The 18,012-nt window shown below is 39.8% G+C and overlaps 1 protein-coding gene across 6 annotated transcripts in view; it reads left to right on the top strand.

The window, feature by feature from the left end:
* LOC146861244 (sodium channel protein type 2 subunit alpha-like) overlaps positions 1-18,012 on the top strand; it is a 905,823-nt gene that overhangs the window by 671,551 nt on the left and 216,260 nt on the right. For 4 of the 6 annotated variants that reach the window (XM_085645403.1, XM_085645407.1, XM_085645404.1 and 1 more), the window contains exon 21: positions 14,608-14,730. In XM_085645403.1, the coding sequence (XP_085501529.1) occupies positions 14,608-14,730 (123 nt within the window). Of the gene's footprint in view, positions 1-14,114; positions 14,238-14,607; positions 14,731-18,012 lie in introns of all 6 variants that reach the window. The other 2 variants (XM_085645408.1, XM_085645405.1) reach the window with 1 other exon arrangement.

The raw sequence follows: 18,012 nt of genomic DNA on the forward strand, positions 1-18,012 counted from the left end.
GTAAATGTAAATGAACTTATCTGCTTGGAGCCACATTTAAAAGAGGCAGATTGTCATGGGCTCATGCCTTTTATTTGCTGTTAATGTTCTATTCTGGAACCTTTTTGCTTTATGATGTATTCGGCTGCTTGGGACTGCATTAAAAGAAATATGCATAATGGTAGCCTCCGGTCTTGTAATGAAATTGGCCCATGGAGTGAATAGTTGAGATTGAAACATCTAAGATGGAATTGTAATGATATATCCTAAACAATCTCTCCTGACAGAGTTTGGATTTAGGAATTCAGGTTTCAAAGGAAACAAAGCTCAATAATTAGTTTTTTGCACTAGACATGAACTATCTTGCATGTACGTCTTCATTTGCAAGTCCTTCAGCCACAAATGCTTGCCCTTTTATTTGCTTAAAGCAACCCAAAAGACATAGAGAAAATAATTTCAAATTCCCAAATTCAGAAGTCATTAACATAATGACTACAGATTTAAGGGGTTTCCCACTAAAAGACATAGCTATGTTTGTAAACAATCCGTCAAATCACAGAATTAGCACTGTGAATTTAAGAAGACACAGCACATGCAGTAAAATCCATGTGGGTGCTACTGCTTGTCACAAATATATATGCATACAGTAACAAATAACTAGTGTAAATTATTGGATGCACAGTTTTTGTAGATGTAAAATTAAGAATTACATGTCATTTGGTTGGTTAACTAAAGGACTGCTTTGTGCTTTAAATCTGAGCATTCCCACTTATTGGTTGGTTTGGTGTTGATCTGAGACACATAACAGAGGATTAACTTCATAGGAAGACTCAAAGGAGTATAACAACCCATGCCAATGTATAGTGCTTAATCAATTATTAGTTTGAAACAATATCCACTTTTACGGTAATGCGGATCAAAAAAAAGGTGAAGGTATTAAGTAATTGAAAAGGTGTGATCCAGGTTCTGACTCAACAAAGAGTTTATTTATTTTACTTTCATTTGAATTATGAGTTCACCCTTTTGGTACTGAAAGAATGCAATACAATGAGAAACACTCCAAATTGCCATAGTTGTTTATGGTTCACTTGTACATGTCAGCATGAATACAATGTTTATAACTTAAAATGTGAGAATCAATGAAGTTAGCATGTGATATCAAGCCAGGAACGTCTTGAAAAGAAGTGATATGTTTATGCTTTATATGTGTGTGCAAAGTAAATGTAGACAGAACCCTTTTAACATAAAAGCAAAAACGTGGAATCTATTGTAGGAACAAATATAATCTACTTCTGTAGAGGTTCCATGCGTAATATCCCGTGAGGCATGAGGTGGGATGTAATGTTTTCCTTCCATTAAATATGGATATCTAATGGACAACTACACTTAGAAGGATAGTTGGAGGAAATCCAGGATTTCTGCATTTGTCAGACTATTAGTCAGTCTTTTTCAATGTATCTTTTTGTATATGTCTGACCAGTAGTCTTTTAACATTTATGATGAATTTATTGCTGCTAATTATTGGTCACAATTGATTTCTGAAGGTTATGTAGAGGAGGCACACTTGCAGTGGCAATTGGTTAAACCATATTAGTTGAGCACCCACCTGCTCCACTATATGCTTGAATGACCACTTCATTTCAAGATGGCTGTGTGATCTAAAACCCTGACATGACTAGTTTTTAACTTATTCAAAGAGTACCTCATCAGTCTCGAACCACTATTAGGATCCCATGCATTCTGGATATCCTCATTGGACTCTATTATAATACACCAGAGTTAGGAACCCAACCTAATAATGTTTTCCACCCCAGCCTTCACTCCTACGCCCCTGTCTCTTAATGTGAAGTACAAAACAAATCAAAAACACTGTACCTCATCTGCCGTCCTCCCAGTAAACACTGGCTAAGTTACTATGTATTGTTCGGTAACATTTCTGTACGGCATTTCTGTTTTAAATGCACAACAATTACAAAAAAAAAAAGGTTAACAAAATAAAAAATACTATTAATGCAATGGCCCTCACAAAGGCAACCTAACCATATAATGTTGTGGCCCCGCATAGTTGCAATCCTTATTCACCAAAGTGTGTTTCATTTGCTCTATATCATAAAAGTAAATGCACAAATGAACCAAAGACATTACATAATGTAGCTCTGCAATCTAAAGCATATCCAGGAACTTACTCCTAGGAGGGATACTTCCACAGAGAATTCAAAACAAATGAGTTTGAGGTTTTTCTTGAGAGCAGAGCAATTGGCTTTGGAGTGAATTTCCCGATCAAGTCAGTTTCACAACCAAGGACAAGTACAGTCAAGGTCAGTACAGTCAAGGTCTACCACCATACTTGGGAATGTGATCTGAAGTGCTTTGGAAGAGCCAAGCAAGTGCGAGGATGTAATATGAGTTGTAGTTTAACCGTAAAGGTAGCCTTGGTGTGTCTGTGAGCGAGCCAGAGGAACTTGATGGTGATTCAAGAGTTACAACAGAGTCTGTACACTGATTCAGGGTCGAGTTTATGGAGTCACAGGGTATCTTTCCTGCAACCATTCTTGTTGTAGTGCTCCAGACCATCTGTTGAAGAGATCTTTCCTGTTTAAACAGGCTCTGACAGAGTAAGGTGGTGTCTTGTTGAGAGAGTATAGTTTGAGCAGAAAATGCCTTGTGGTACCAGTAAAACTATGTTTAAGAGACACTTTCTCCTTAGCTCAATCTCATGCTGGTGTTTTGCATAACTTGAATGGAAGGCATGCAGTCCCATTCCGTATTTGCATTAAATACGTACAAGTCAATTTCCTGAAATCTCATGTCTAAATTCCTGGTTGCTTGCTCACCTCAGACGAGCAGAGACTAGCAAAGTATGGAAAACTCAGTGGTCTGAGTACTTGGGTTGGTTCTTTGTACATATACTTATGACTTTTTGGCCACAGCCTGCATTGGCTGCACAAACATACATAGGGAAAACAGATTGGGGACTAAGTGTTGAGCAGAGGAGTGACAATCTGTCCAATTACGTCGTATGGAACCATTTAATTGGAGCATATTATAAACCCCAACTTTCCCAAAACTCAACGTAAGGAGTTTACGATTATAGTCATTTGAAATGTGCCTTCTTCTGCACGAAACTGGCGCACAGGATAAGCACCTACCCATTTTTCACTTTACCCAATGCTGCACTTCCAGTGCTTAACTTAAGCTGGTGGCTGCATGTGCGGTTCACCCGCACTCATTCTTGGGTACCAACAACAATTTTTCCTCGTCAGACTTTGACCCAGAGCAATCTAGAGAAATAAAAAAGGGAGAAAGAAGAAAAAACGAAAACAGTGATGAAAGGAGAAAACATGGATTTAAAAAACACCTGAAAGAGTGAGATAAAGAATTAAAGACGCATCAAGTGAAATCAAGATGACGCCGCCTTGGTATTCAGCCCCCCAGATATTCGATAGCACTGGCTGCGGGCTACTGAGCAGAAACATTGAGCCCCGGCACCTATTCTTTTACAAATTAGGCACTGTTACTGTCAAAAGAAATGTCATTGAAGCCTAAACGTTTCCAGTTATTACTTCATGAACGGGGATATGCAGATCCGAATTGACAGGTAGAACACTGAAACAAAATAACAGACGGAAAGTAAGTACCAGTGGTTTCCAATTTGTGTAACACATTGCATTTGGGAACCTGATTTCACTTAAAAATTGATGGGTTACTGTGAGATGACTATGGAATGTAAGAGACAGAAGTACCCACTTTTTCTTTAGATTTTAATACCAGCTTTCACAAATTTTAAAAAGGAACTTCGGTCCTTCAACTAATCTCTTATACATCAATAACTATATTGCTTTTTGTGTTCATATGCACTAGAACTGTATCTTGAGCCCTCTTCCCGTGCGTATATTCAAACTACCTGAAAAGCTATTTTGCGTGAATCTCCCAAATGTTGGTACCTGCAATGCGAACAATATATGCGCCAGACATCTACACATTCTTAGTGACTAGTTGGCACGGCTAAATCCCCAGGGGTTCATTTACAAGGCAATGACGCAATGATGCGCCGCAAGCCATCTCGCAGTGCTGAGCTACACCATTTGGAAAGCACAGGGATGCCTCGTATTTACAGAAATACGATGCGGCCCTGTGCTTTCCTGTGAGCTGGCACACAATTTGGCTGCCTAGCGCCAAGGCAGGCACCCTTTCACATTGGTGCAAGGGTGCCTGCATTTCAGAGATGATTGTTTTTGTGCAGGAAGGAAAGCTTCCTGCACAAAAACAATCATTGATGGCGTTTTACTCCTATGTGTTCTGTAGAATGCAGCACACATAGAAAGAGGAAAAAACGAGGAGAAATAAAGATATTTCTCCTTGTCATGCCGCTCTTATGCCTTACATGGTGAGGTGTAGGATTCGGACGCATTCCCAGGTGTACGGAACTTTGTAAATCTGAGAAAGTGGCAGAATCCATGGGTGTTGCGTGGGAACACCCACAACAACACCCATTGCACACCCCTTTCATGCAGAGCAATGCAAGAAAATGGGCCATGGAAAGTCACGCAGAGTGGCATTGCGTGGCCTTGTAAATATGAACCAGCACCCTGAGCCGTCGGTGCGTCAAAAAAAAGTGACGCACTGGTGGTGCAAGGGGCTTGTAAATAAGTCCCCCAGTTTGTTAAAAACAAATAGGTCCATTGTGTCAAAAATTTTCTTAAGAGGGCGCTGCTTTCTGTTTTACTCTCGGTAAAAGTCTGACAATAAGTCCAGGCCCACAAAATATGTGCTGTGGCTCACCACGTGTAAGAGCCGCCACCAGCTAAGCACTGCCTAAATATTGAAGTGTGTGCACAGCTGGCATTTCCTTTCTGCAACAAGACTACTCACTGCAGGATTGTGCATCGTGCCAGAGGGCAGTAGCAGGCCTCCAGCTGTCTCTCTGTGTTTCTATGTTATACCATTACCACGAGCAGTAATCATCACAAACTCATTAGAAAGTGGCAAGGCGCCTGCGGAATGCAGAGTGGCTGAGCGAGCACCCATTTGAAAAGACAAAACTCCCAGGAGGACAGTCAGGAAACTGGTGTCCTGTTAGTCTGACATCAATATTGGGAAAGAGGCTTGAGTGTATCATTAGAGAGGGAACTGCAAAGCACTTTTAGAAGCATAAATTGTTAAAAGGAAGCTAGTTGAGATCTACATTAGCAAATAGTCTTGCCAGCAAATCCAATCATGCGTTATGAAAATTCTGTATTATGAAGCCATCTAGGCAGCTCTACAGTTCATCGCGTTGCTGAAAGGCAGCGGGATAGTATGGGAGCATGAAATGATATGTTACACACAAATGAAGTTCTAATACTCAAATACAGTTCTAACAAGCATTTGCAATGCAATAGGTCTCGCATTTGCGAGAGTTTGAGCTATTGGCATTGTAAATGACAATGCCTTTTATTTATGCGTTTGAAAACCTGCAAGCTTCGCGTAACCAAGCACTTTGTACTTATAGTCCTTGCTTATAAGAAGCAAGGCTGGCAGTCTGTTCTACTGCCAGCTTTGCTTTTCGTAAGCAAGGACTATATGTACAAAGTGCGTGTTTATGCTCCGATTGCAGGTTTTCAAGACAAATTAATACAAGGCACTGTCATTTACAATGGCAATAGCTCCAACTCTCGCAAATGCGAGGCCTATTGCATTGCAAATGCTTGTTGGGAGTTAGTCACATAAGTGTGAATTAGTGTAGGGGACAACCTTCTGCTATGAGACACACTGATGGCTGGGTGTGTGAATGAGAGGTGACTTTGTACATGTTAGGCACTCAAGTGTGAATTAGAGTAGGGGACAAACCTCTGCCATGAGTTACGCAGTGATGTGTGGGTGTGTGAAGGAGGGGTACCTTTTTCGGGAGTTAAAGGGTAAAGTGTGAATTAGTGTAGGAGGCAACCCTTTGCTATGAGTGAAACACTGATGTGTGAGTGTGTGAAGGAGAGGAGACTTTGTTCAGAGTTAAACACTGAAGTGTAGTGTAGGGAACTCACGTTCCTTGTGTCCTGTTCATATTGCCAATCTCTCCCCCCCTACCGCCTGCTCACTCATTGTGTGCACTCAGTCATCCAATGCGCACTGAATATCACTCTCATTTACCCAAGTCATTCTATGTGACTATTCATTTTACTTGCCCGAGCCACCTCTCTTTTCGCTTAGAGTGCTTCCTCAGGGCTAAGTGCCAACTTCATATTATTTCTGATAAGTGTGACTGTGACTCATGTGCTTTTTTTACTTCAATTGCACCACTATAGAAAAAATAATCCTATCCGCTTGATGTTGGAAAACCGTTTTACCTCAAATGGATCACTTGAAACACGTATTTTTTTATTGGTGAACTGGAGTGTTTGATTTTACTCAGCAATCGTGGGCAATCAAAATTGCCAAACTGGTTACAGTAAATATGTTTTAACTGCCAGGTTTGAATTCCCATCCAAGCCAGCAGTTTCCTTTTGATGGGATTACTTTTAATTTTACTTTGAAAGCTTCAAACAGAGACGTTTGCAACCTCCATGCCCAAAAAATGGCCCGGGCAGGCCCTGCGTGTAGAAAGGCGGGGGTTAGTTGTTTGGATAAAGTTATGCCAAACAATCACTTTGCCGCTGGTGCCAGGGTTGGTGACAGACCCCCACCCACCCCAGTGTGTTCCACTCACCTGTACTGGGTGTCACCGAGAAAGCCAAGGTGTCAACTGCACTGGCTGGAGTTAGCAGAGGATGGCTGGGCCAGCCGGGGTTCGAACCCATGACAGTGAGGTGAAGCGTGCACCCTAAGGTGAAAGCGTGGCATCCACGGAGGCACCGGACCCGGAGACGAGCGTCTGTGTACACGGCATGATATGCAATTACCAGAACCTAAACAAATATTTGTCGGATTTTCTCGCTGTCAGTTGTTTGATAAATTCACATGTTTTTTCGGAGGGCAAAAAATTAAATTGCCATACACCCTCTGGTGCGGCCCACCATGTAAAGTAGGTGTGAAAGCACCAGTGAGTGGGAGTTAGGGGGTAACTTAAGGGGTGAAGTGGTGACTCTCGGGAATACGTCAAAGAGACATAATAGCCTATTTCATAGTTGACGTCCACCTGTCTTTAACGCAGGTGTGTAATTGTTGGCTCACGTACGTGCACCTTTGAATATTCTGCTCAGACAGTCAGTGAAGTTTCAGACACACTACGAACCACTTCGAAACAATTTTGGAGGTGAAATATTTGAAAAGAGCAATCCGCGTGGGACAAGTGAAGGACAGAGACAGGAGAACAAAGAAGGGAGAGGAAGTTAAGGGGAATGGGGGAAGGCAGGGAATGCCGTAGAAAGGCAGAAGAGACTGGGTGGTAAAAGGGGACGCGTTCTAAAGAGAGGGGCACAAAGGGGGCTCTGGAAGAGGAGGGAATTGAGCAAGAGGAGAAACAGAGAGAGGAAGCGAAAATGTATATGGCCAGGATTAAGGAGAAAGACATGAATTTGTGTGTGCAGAGCTGAAAAGTCACCCCCCCCTCGAGCGCCTCCTGCCTGCTCAAACATATCAATGTTACAGTCTCCGGCTTAGAGATTCGGAACTATAAGGGATGTACTAAAGATACCAAAGCCTCCCCTCCTCCCGACCCCCGCCCATGAACAGTGCAACAATGAAACGAGGCGTGTCAGACTAGCTGCCAGGAACTGCGACAGGTGCGGGATTATTACAATCCAATATCACACCAATATTGGTGCAAAGTTCTCTCGGGAAGCTGTTAAAACGGATATTTGGGTGTAAAGCGCCTAAAAGTACAACGATCGCAAGGCTACGAAACCATATTCATCACCACGTGGTCATCTAATTCCCCCCGCCACACACACGCACGCCTATTTTTAAGGGGGTTCACCGACAAAAATATCTTGTGCGGGGGCTCAGCCTTACGAAGTTTGAAGACCACTACAACAGTGGCACCAAAGCACGGCACATATGATGAAGACATTACAGCGGAAACAATAGTTAAAGGGAAATCGGCTTAAATGTATTTTCTTTAGATTTTAAACTCGCAATGTTCTGGCTGGGACAGAAAGCACAGCAGCAGTGAACAGACAGATTCAAAATGGCATATTTTTCCTTTGAAGATAAAGTGAGCAACATTCTCAACATTGCCTGTAGTTTCAAGTTTCGATATACAGCTGGTGTTACTGTTTAAGACTTATTAGTCTGTGGACATGTCATATTTTCAGTCCCAAATCCTGCTTGCGCGAGAGTTTGAACTCAAGGCCCTGCAGAATTCTCATCTCATCCTGTTCATTTAGTTGTTAATTCCGGGTCTTTTGTACAGCGCCAACATGTTGATTTTTGGCTTCTGGGCGCTATAAACGGCATTTGGGAGAGAAGAAAGAGGCGGATTAGGGAACAGTGGGGAGACCAGGTGTGGAGGGTAGAGCGCGAAGACTGGGAGAAACTAGGAGAAGGAGTGAAATGCAGGGCAAGGAGAAGGGAAAAACAAGGGTATTGGAAAAGAAGAGCAGGAGTCAGAGCGAGGCTTTTAAAGAGTTCATTGCTCCTTTCAACGGGGTGCCGCGCGCGACAAGACCAAAACCTGCGAATGTCATGGGCGCACCCATGGCCTCGCACAGCGACAAACGAGACCGAAAACAAAAAAAGTGAAAGTGATCGCGATAGCGATCAAACATCAAAGCGGCCGCGAAAGTGAGAGCAAATGGTGTGCAGGCTGCCAAATGGTGCGCGCGCCCGGCGCATATGCACTGTATTTGGAGGCCTGAAAGCACTCGTTTGCACTTCCAGATCCCCCATTTACAAAAGCTCTCGCGAGAGCAGCGCTAAAGCGCTGGCTCAGGCGAGACCTAAAAAGAACAGGGCATGATGGTACAATGTCTGCTGGCATTCCTCCTTTTGAATTTTGAAATCCTCTAGCTAGATTTAAGTATTGTCGCTGAGTTATATGTGATGACCTGTCAAAAGAGAGGTTGCAGCTCCACCGAATATGCCCATTTATTTTGCACAGTCCCCTAAAAAGTATTTTTGATGATAACAGTGGGCACCGAAGAGCAAAATGAAACAGCAGTTCTCAGTAGTCAAGCGAAAAAAAAGATCTGGGAGAGAAAATTTTGTAAATGTAATCTCAGGTTAAAAATATTTAAAATGCTTATGGACCTCGAGAGAGTTAAAGGCACTGTAAGGCCCAACCCAGATCAGCAATGAGTGCAAACGCAGTAGACCACAGTCAGGGAGCTGCACAAGATTCACCCCACTTAGGCAAGCACAAAATGGCTGATGGCCCTGGTGCTCATTCTGTGGTGGCCAAGCAGGATGACTTGCCATTCTTAGAGCATGCTGGTCACAGAGTGTGGGCGCCTGTAGCCCATGAGCTCTCTTCCTGCTCACATTTTCTGCCTGATAAAGTTTGCCAACCCATGCCTCCAACAATCCTGGCCTGCTTGGCATGGAGGATTGTAGGAGTCATGGAAGGGCATGGTTCACCTTTCTTTTTGCTTCCTCTCTGGTTTACCTGGTCATCGTGCTGCATTCCACATTTACATGGGGTTGCCCGGCAAGGCGAGCAAATGGTGAGTGGAGAAAACACTTTGCGAGAGTGGGACATTAATGCCTGTCCCAAACTGTATCTTCTGCTAAATACCATGACTCACCACCAAAAAGCTGTGCCAAGACAAATAAATGATATAGTCAAATCCCAAGTAGGCTCTCGTTTTTGATGCCAGAGTAGATGGAAATAGAATTAATGTTTGCTGCTCCAGAAAATCATTCAGTTATGACGCACCACCTGAAAGATAACACTAATCACATTCAACTGACTTCCTTGAAAGTGCAAAACATAATTAACAGCACATTATTTTAGGATATCTGCATTTCGTTAGTCCCACACACAGCTAATGGAACCCAGCACCACGTACACCTTTTGATCACACACTAAGTACAGTCATGCTTTGTCTTCTTTGTCTTTGGCAGAAGTCACCAGCTCTTCCCCTAGGTATCATTCCACGGGGTATACATTGACATTGGGCATATTATTTCTGTATCATCTTGTACTGGCATTTACATAGCCATTCAAAGCAGGGGGCCCTGCAATAGCAGCCCCCGGTAACAAAATCGACCGAAACCGGCCCTGGCAAACAGCTCAGCTGCACTCCCTCAGCCCCCCACCCCCCGAAACCGGCCCTGGCAAACTGCTCGGCCGGCCCCTAGGGGGGGCAGAGGGAGTGTATTATATGTCCTTGGTGGTGATTTAAGGCAGTGCCAGACACACACACACCGTTTACTACCTTATTATGAAAACGGATTTCTGGATATTGTAATGTCTGACAAGAAGGTTTGTCCATATTTGTTGTTTAATTTTGTTGTGGGGGTGATGCAATCTGTTTTATGCATCATTATTGCAATGTGATGTTGTGTTGTGCTGTATTTGTTATGCTGCGTTCTCTTTCGTTTTAATTGTGTTGCTATATGTCTGTTATGCATGTTATTGTGCTAAATTCTGTTGTTTACTTTAAATTTATCAACAAATGCGGCTACCTTTCCATCCAGAAGCAGCACACGCCTTGAAAATTCCTGTGAGTAGCAACCATTTGTTGCAGAGCCTGTGGTGGTAAAACAGCACTGCTGTAGCTCTTCGTCTATTTAGGGCGTCAGTCGATCAAAAACTGAGGCCTGTCATAAATTAGCACTTGTTGTGCCCACTTTATGTGATATGTCCTTGTTTTTCTGGATGTTTAAACACACACCAACTGCTTTTCTTGTATAGAAACACTTGTCCTTCATGGCATCGCCCTTGTCTTTCTTATGGCAGCTCACACTTTGTGAGTACTTGGTCCTGCTGTACAGAAGAGGCTGAATGGCTTACAGTCCTCTTTACACACTTCACCTACTTAGTTGATAGTTTCATTACCCGACTAGATGTTCTATAAAAGTACAGAGGTCTAGATGTTCTAATGCTTCGTTCCAGAATAAAGCAATGTAAAGCAACACAAAGTCTGGTGTTGAATTTACTGACCATAGCAGAAGGTGTTTTGTGCTGAGAAAGTGCCCTTTTCACAGTACGAACATTTCTTTGGATTACTCTGGGTCACTTTGCATCGCTTTGGCTCATTGCAGAGGCCCTACTGGGGCGGATCAGCACAAACACCATAGGTTTTGACTTCAAAACCCAATCTGCAAAGCTAGCCAGACCTGCCATTGAGTAAAAAATGGATATCCATGTGTGTTAATTACTCAGACAATGGATGCATTGCGTGAGTGCTGCAGTGCACAGCATACATCCAAAGAGTGAGGTCTACTCTTAAAAATCTGGACTGGAAGCCAATGCTTAACAGGACACAATCACCTCTGCACCATGTTGGGAGGTTGCGCTTCAAGCAAGGCAGCTTGTTTGTGAACTAGGAAGGACCACAGTAGCAGGCCAATTTGAGTAAGTATGGCTCCTACTCCGTGTTTTCCCACTAGCGCAACAAAGCAAATCAAATCTGGTTGATCTGCTGCTTTGCTTGAAAAATAAATAATTCTGAACCCTGCAACCTGTGGGGGGTGCAGTGACCTCTCTGCACAGAAAAGGGCATAATAAGGGTGCAGTCCTCTTGTCTAAAATCTATTGATAAATAAAGGCACAATATTTTATTCAATTGACCAATGTTATCAGCAATCATGTTCCTTATCACTATTTTTGTCACTAAAACCTCAGAAATGCATGAAAGTGAAATCTGTAAGATAACAATTTAACCTTAATTCTCACTCGACCATCATGGTGGCGCTGTTACTGGTAAGTGGCACTTAGTGCTGCTGAAACCTCTTTCCTGCACTATTTTCATACACCCCCAAAAATCGGCCTATGTCACTTACTGTCTGTTTTTTAAAAATGTATTTTAGCTTAACTTCACACAAATAAACTAAAATACTGCTACTAGATTTATATTTATAGAATGTGTCCCAGAATTAGCAATTATTTATAGCAATTATTTAAATATTGATTAATGGTATTGGGCCATTGCAGTGCTTTTCTCAATAGTTCTATTCAAAATGGCTTTTTGTGAGGACCGGAGATTTAAGAGTATAACAAGCCAACAGACAAAGAAACAAATCATTGAATGTAAACCTATTTGCACTATAATGGTCCCAGTTCAATATATGTGGGATCCTTGTGAATCATTTTGCAATATTTAGTCTAACACCCAAAGAAATTTGAAAACAAACTTCTGCTTTTAAGGAAAGAGGACATGTGCATGTTTATGCAGCATAACACATTTTCACATAATAATTAAACAAACACTACCTACATCTAGTGTTATTCTTTAAAGTGTTTATTATAATAAACCAAGGACTATCAAACCCAGTAGACAAGTGATATTCCAAGAATCTAGACTAATAGTGTTTTCTCTGGTTGAAGACAACAAAATAACAATGTATAGTCCCATGTTCAAGGACATAACTGAAATAAATATAAAGATATATAGATTATTAACTCACTTGAGTGACATGACCAGATTTTGCCCATGCTCTCTCAATTTCAGTGGCTTCCAATTAGATACTTTGCACAATTCAATATATTTCACATATAAAAATACAACATATCTCCTACTCAAACTAACCTTTCCCAATCAGAACTAACTAACCATAAACAGCCCTATTTATTTCACAATCCTTATATAGCAGCTGTCCAATTCCAGAAGCCCATCACCATCTATGCTCTTTGCAGGTATTAGAAGAGCTTTGCAGCTATTGCACTGTAGAAATCACAAACATACATAAACCACATACATGCAACATTATTTTCAGCTTCCCTTGATATTTACCTTGTATGTTACAATTGAACTATCTCTGTAACCCATAATCCATTCTATTTATGGCAATTTAGATTATGATGCTACATCATTGTAACATGGTTACATGTTTACAAATCACTTTGATATTGGTAGTCCGTTTTTTTAAAAATTTTCCCTTCAGTCATACTAGTAATGACTTTTGAAGAAGAATGAATGAATGATTAATGACTGAATGAATGAAAGATCTTTAATTTCATGATTAAGTAAAATATTTGCAAAACATAATTTATACACAAAACATAAAAAATTGATTATGATCTTGGTAGATGGGTTACTCCTTCACAACAGTGACAGATATCCCATCCACCAACATATATATCCCATAGGATATAATGGTATTTATATTATGGCGGATGGGATATCCGTCATTGTTGTGACAGAGTAACCCGTCCACCAAGATAGTAACCAGGCCCTTAGTCTAAAACTTATATTGTCGTAAAATCACAGTTAGCCATAAAGTGAATATAATAAAGAGTTGAATTGAAATCGTTGTATGGACATATTTTGACCATTAATATGATTTCAAGTAATTATATGTGATATATGATGTAAAAGCTTTTCACTGAACTTGGATAGGAACTTTGCCAGTGTAATGTTCAAGTGGGTATTGGCAGAGGATGTCTGAAGGAAGAGTACTTTATAGCTTTGAAACCTAGGGCCCAGTCCAGAATGATTGATATTTATGTGATTGAAACAGCAAATACACTTATTTTGCTGGCTAATCTTTATTGTAAAGTAATGGTTGCTGGGCTTATGCATCTCATGCACCTGCACCAGGACCTTTCTCCAGCATTTGTTCTCTTTAAAATGAAATGAGTGATTCTGCTTATTGTAAATATTTTATATGTCAACCAGAACCACTAAATCTTTTATTAGCTCCAGATGTCTGAGCAACAAAAACAAACAAGCTTTTTTCAGGAGCCACCTTCTCCAGTTTCCTGTTCTTCATGTGTGTATTACAAAAGTGAACTACCTATATGTGTGAACCATTAGTAAAGGGATGCTGTGGGGAAAATATAATGAAATATTGTGTTGTAACCACTTTATACAAATCTTGCCCACTGGAATAGCATATGTGAGAGCTACTGCTTATTGTATGTTGATTTGTCATTTCTACCATAGAGTCGATTGTCTTTTCTGTCTTTCCAGCAGGTAGACCCCTTTTAATCATGAAGCTTACTTTATGAGCATGGCCTGCAAAGCATTCATCCAACAGTTAATCGATTGCCCATACAATTACTATAGATCGACTAAGCTCATCAAGTGTTGATTAACATTGCCATTAATTCTGAACAGATTTCTATCATTTCCCTTTTGGCTGTGGCCTTCGGGTACGACCAACTGGCCGCTATTAAGTCCATGAGGACCTTGAGGGCACTGAGGCCTCTGCGAGCATTATCAAGATTTGAAGGCATGAGGGTAAGGCCAATACTAAGATTGGCAAACAGTACACATTCACCTATATTCTTTTTTGTAGGTTCCTTTTAATTGTGTGGCTTAGTTTTCCTTCAAAGTCAACTGGATCTTCGACAAAATATGTGAGAGGGTAAGGCTTTTATGCTCGATTGTGCCACAGGTTTTCATCAACACGTTGTTTTTACATGGTTTCTTTTCTACCTTTACCCTCTTAACAAATTTCTTCTAGGAGTAGTGGTTCATGCCAGTGGATATGGTTGCACCTCAGTTCTGTTTCTTCAAAGGTCCCTGCCACATACAATAATGCATCCAAATGTATGTATAGTAGGTTCAGAAGACAAATTAGAATTATTGCTTTTCTGTTTTTGTGTAGGTCTCTTTGGTTAGCTTAATAGCTAATGCCATGGGCTACTCAGAACTAGGTGCCATTAAATCACTTAGGACACTAAGAGCATTGAGACCTCTAAGAGCCCTGTCACGATTTGAAGGGATGAGGGTAAGACAAAATTAAAGCACCTGAAATAATGCATGCATTAAAAACATGCATGTGAAGTAAGCATAAGGAATGATAAATCCATGCAGAAATGCTGCAATGCCCTCTTACCTACTGTCTATCATTAACAGATGTGAGGTAGGATGCTTCAGCACATTGCCTATATCCATATGCTATCACACATACCAGCTTTGCTCATTGAGATGAATGTAGCTTCCTCCATGGAAGAAATCTCCTTTTGTCATTAGATGCATGTGTATGCTGTCAATGTCTAACACATTTAGTAGCACCAACGTGAAAGTGAACTGATTCCAAATAAAGATACTGTAATGTGTGTTACTAAAAATATAAATATTCCAATTGACATATAAATTATTTATAGTCCATATTAAGACCTTGTTTTAGCCCATAAAAATAACCTGAATGCTGCAGGTTACAAGTCGGTGAAGTATCTGATAGAATTTGTTTAATTTATCTGATGACTGACATACAAGAAAGGATTTATTGCAGTTGTTTAAGGATGTGTTTGCCCCTCTTAAATTATTCATGTTGTTTGCTCTTCACCCTAGAATTTAATCACAGTCATAAAATACATTTGGATAGCTTGATTTTAATCCTTTCTAGCTCAGCAAGAAAGATGGCTCCCTGGCAGAGTAAGAAAAGGTTTCACCCCCTCCAATTGGGGCAACCAAGTGATGCTCCATGACATTGTAAGATAACATAGGACAAATGTTTTCCTTCCCTCTCACAGGGTTGGCCCAGTCTAAACTAGGATCCTATAGATTTCTGTCTTCCAATCATGCTCTTTTCTACTGGTATAGTCAATAGAAATGTGCATGTCACATCTAGCAGCTTAAAAACTCTTTAGGCAGGTGCCAATGCTGTACTGATCCCAATCAGCAGGAGTCTTCATCACACAATTCTTATGGTTGCTTGCTTCCAGTTGCATTGACCACCATATTTCAGTCAGAGTTTGGTGCAACAAATATATCTCCCAGAAAGTGTGCTCCTTACATATTGCACTCAACAATTTTACAGCAAAGGGAATACATAATTATTTGTTTAGAATCATGCTGTAAGCCACACAGAGGAATTGACACATGTCACCCCCTGTTTAATGAACTGGGGAAAGAAAACAATCATATAAAAAAGTACTTGCAAGGTCCATGAAAATGACAATATTAGAAAATGAACACTCCTGCAGTTGCATAAGATAACTGTAGCTTGTGAGACATACTCTCATATTAGTACACATTAATCACTTAACATGTTTGCTACAAATCAAATTCCAGTTAGTTTTCTTTCCATTAAATGGAAATATATACATACAATTTTGTTAAATGTTTTGTCACTGTGAGAAAGTATACTTGCAATATCTCTGAAACACATAGGGAAGTAAATGATCCAGGTGTTTTAGAAATATTCAGTTTGAGGGTGCAGTGGACTGATAGGTCACAGTTCTGTAACAACAGAATTCCTTTGATAAGGCCATTAAAATAAAAACTAAAAAAACAATGTGTTGTAACTTGTATGTCAGTCTCAGATGATCTAGGTCACCCTTTAAACCATGTATGTTTTTATAACTATATTTTACGTTTTGGCAATTTATTGTTCAATGCCATTAAGCATTACTGCTACTTAACAATTGTGGCTAAGAAACATTAAACTTCAGTGAGCGTTTCATGCACAGGTTCGGAGATTTCAGAAAATATATGTTTAGAGGAAATTGGAGGAGAGAGCAACCATAAGCTACAATCAAATTTACTTTTTGGTTGGTTGCCTTTGAAATCTTTCTTGGTGGCATACAAAACACCTCCAATAATATAAGATTTTTTTAAATATAAGGAGCTTGCTTAATTAAAACCAAATTTTAAATTATTGCATAAATGATCTGTCTAGTTTTCTTAGTACTCCTTATGGTACACTTTAGAATCAGTGATTCATCTGCAGGATAAATTGAATGCACTAAAATGTCTGCATTGATTTTGCAAGTGATTTAACGAGTATACCAATTATTAATGCATGCGTTAGTGTACAAAAGCACTTGAAGCATGACACATAGTGCTTGATTTCTATATAGCCAAGGAAATAAGCGGACATCAACTTTAAACCCTTCTTAAAGTTGCATTTTCGAATTTGCATGCTCTGAGCACATATGTGGCTGACTGCTTTAAACTTTACCTGCATTTCAAATAAATTTCCAGTTCATAATAACTACACACTGTTGCTGTTCATCTTTTATGTTACATTACATGTCAAATTGGTAGATTGAACTTATTTTGTATATATTTGATTATTATTTGTACAAATGTGTGGGGCTGAAAGTCATTTGGTTGGTTGAGCAGATTAGATACCAGATTTGAAAACATTATATTTACTATTTACTAAATATTTTACTAAATATTTTAATTATTTTATTTTGTGGGATGGGCCTAATTAAATTTGTGGTGGAGGGCGGGGGTGTACTTCACTTTGTCATCCATCCATGAATCCATTGCCATGCACCTAGCCAAAAAATCTCATTTAAAATATTTGTAGATTAAACCGTTTCATACTTTTTAAACTTTAGAGTGTTTGAATTAACAGTAATTGTATTTAAGTCAAATGAGTCATGTATGCACTTATAAGGGAAGAAAATTATTTCTGTTAACAATAATGATTATATTTGCTGGCATTTTACTATTTAGGTGGAATATTCAGAAACATGGATTTATTACAAATAGCTATATAGGAAGCAGTGAATAATTAGATGCTTTTCATTTTCATTGCACAAATGACTTACATAGTTCATTATTTAACCTACTTCCTGTAGTAGACATTTATGAATTCATTTAAGCAGTGTTACCCTTAAGTGGTCAATACATATTTCAAGGTGTATGAAGAAATTCACACGCAGACCAGGAGGGGAAGGGATATTTGAACTCATTAGGATACAGTCAACTTGTATTTACATTACACTTTACCTCTGTAGATCCATATGTTTAGTTCATACTAAATGAAACAAACATTTACAGAGCTTGCCAACAACAATTACCATATAAAATGCTGCCTTATGTGTTACTGCAAGTATGGTTGCTTCATTTATATAACTTTAACATAAAATATTTCTGTATGAATGAAAACATTCAAAAAATTAAATGGAATGTTACACATTGAAAAACTATCAGCAAAATATAAAGCTTTTTGTGAATATACATTATTAATTTCAGACTGTGGATATCGGAAGCATCAATAAAGGTAGAAAGTTCTGAGATACTTCATATTCTCCAGCAATACTTTATATTT

The sequence above is a fragment of the Triturus cristatus genome, chromosome 3_1 (genome assembly GCF_964204655.1).
Source record: "Triturus cristatus chromosome 3_1, aTriCri1.1, whole genome shotgun sequence".
Classification (NCBI taxonomy): Eukaryota; Metazoa; Chordata; class Amphibia; order Caudata; family Salamandridae; genus Triturus; species Triturus cristatus.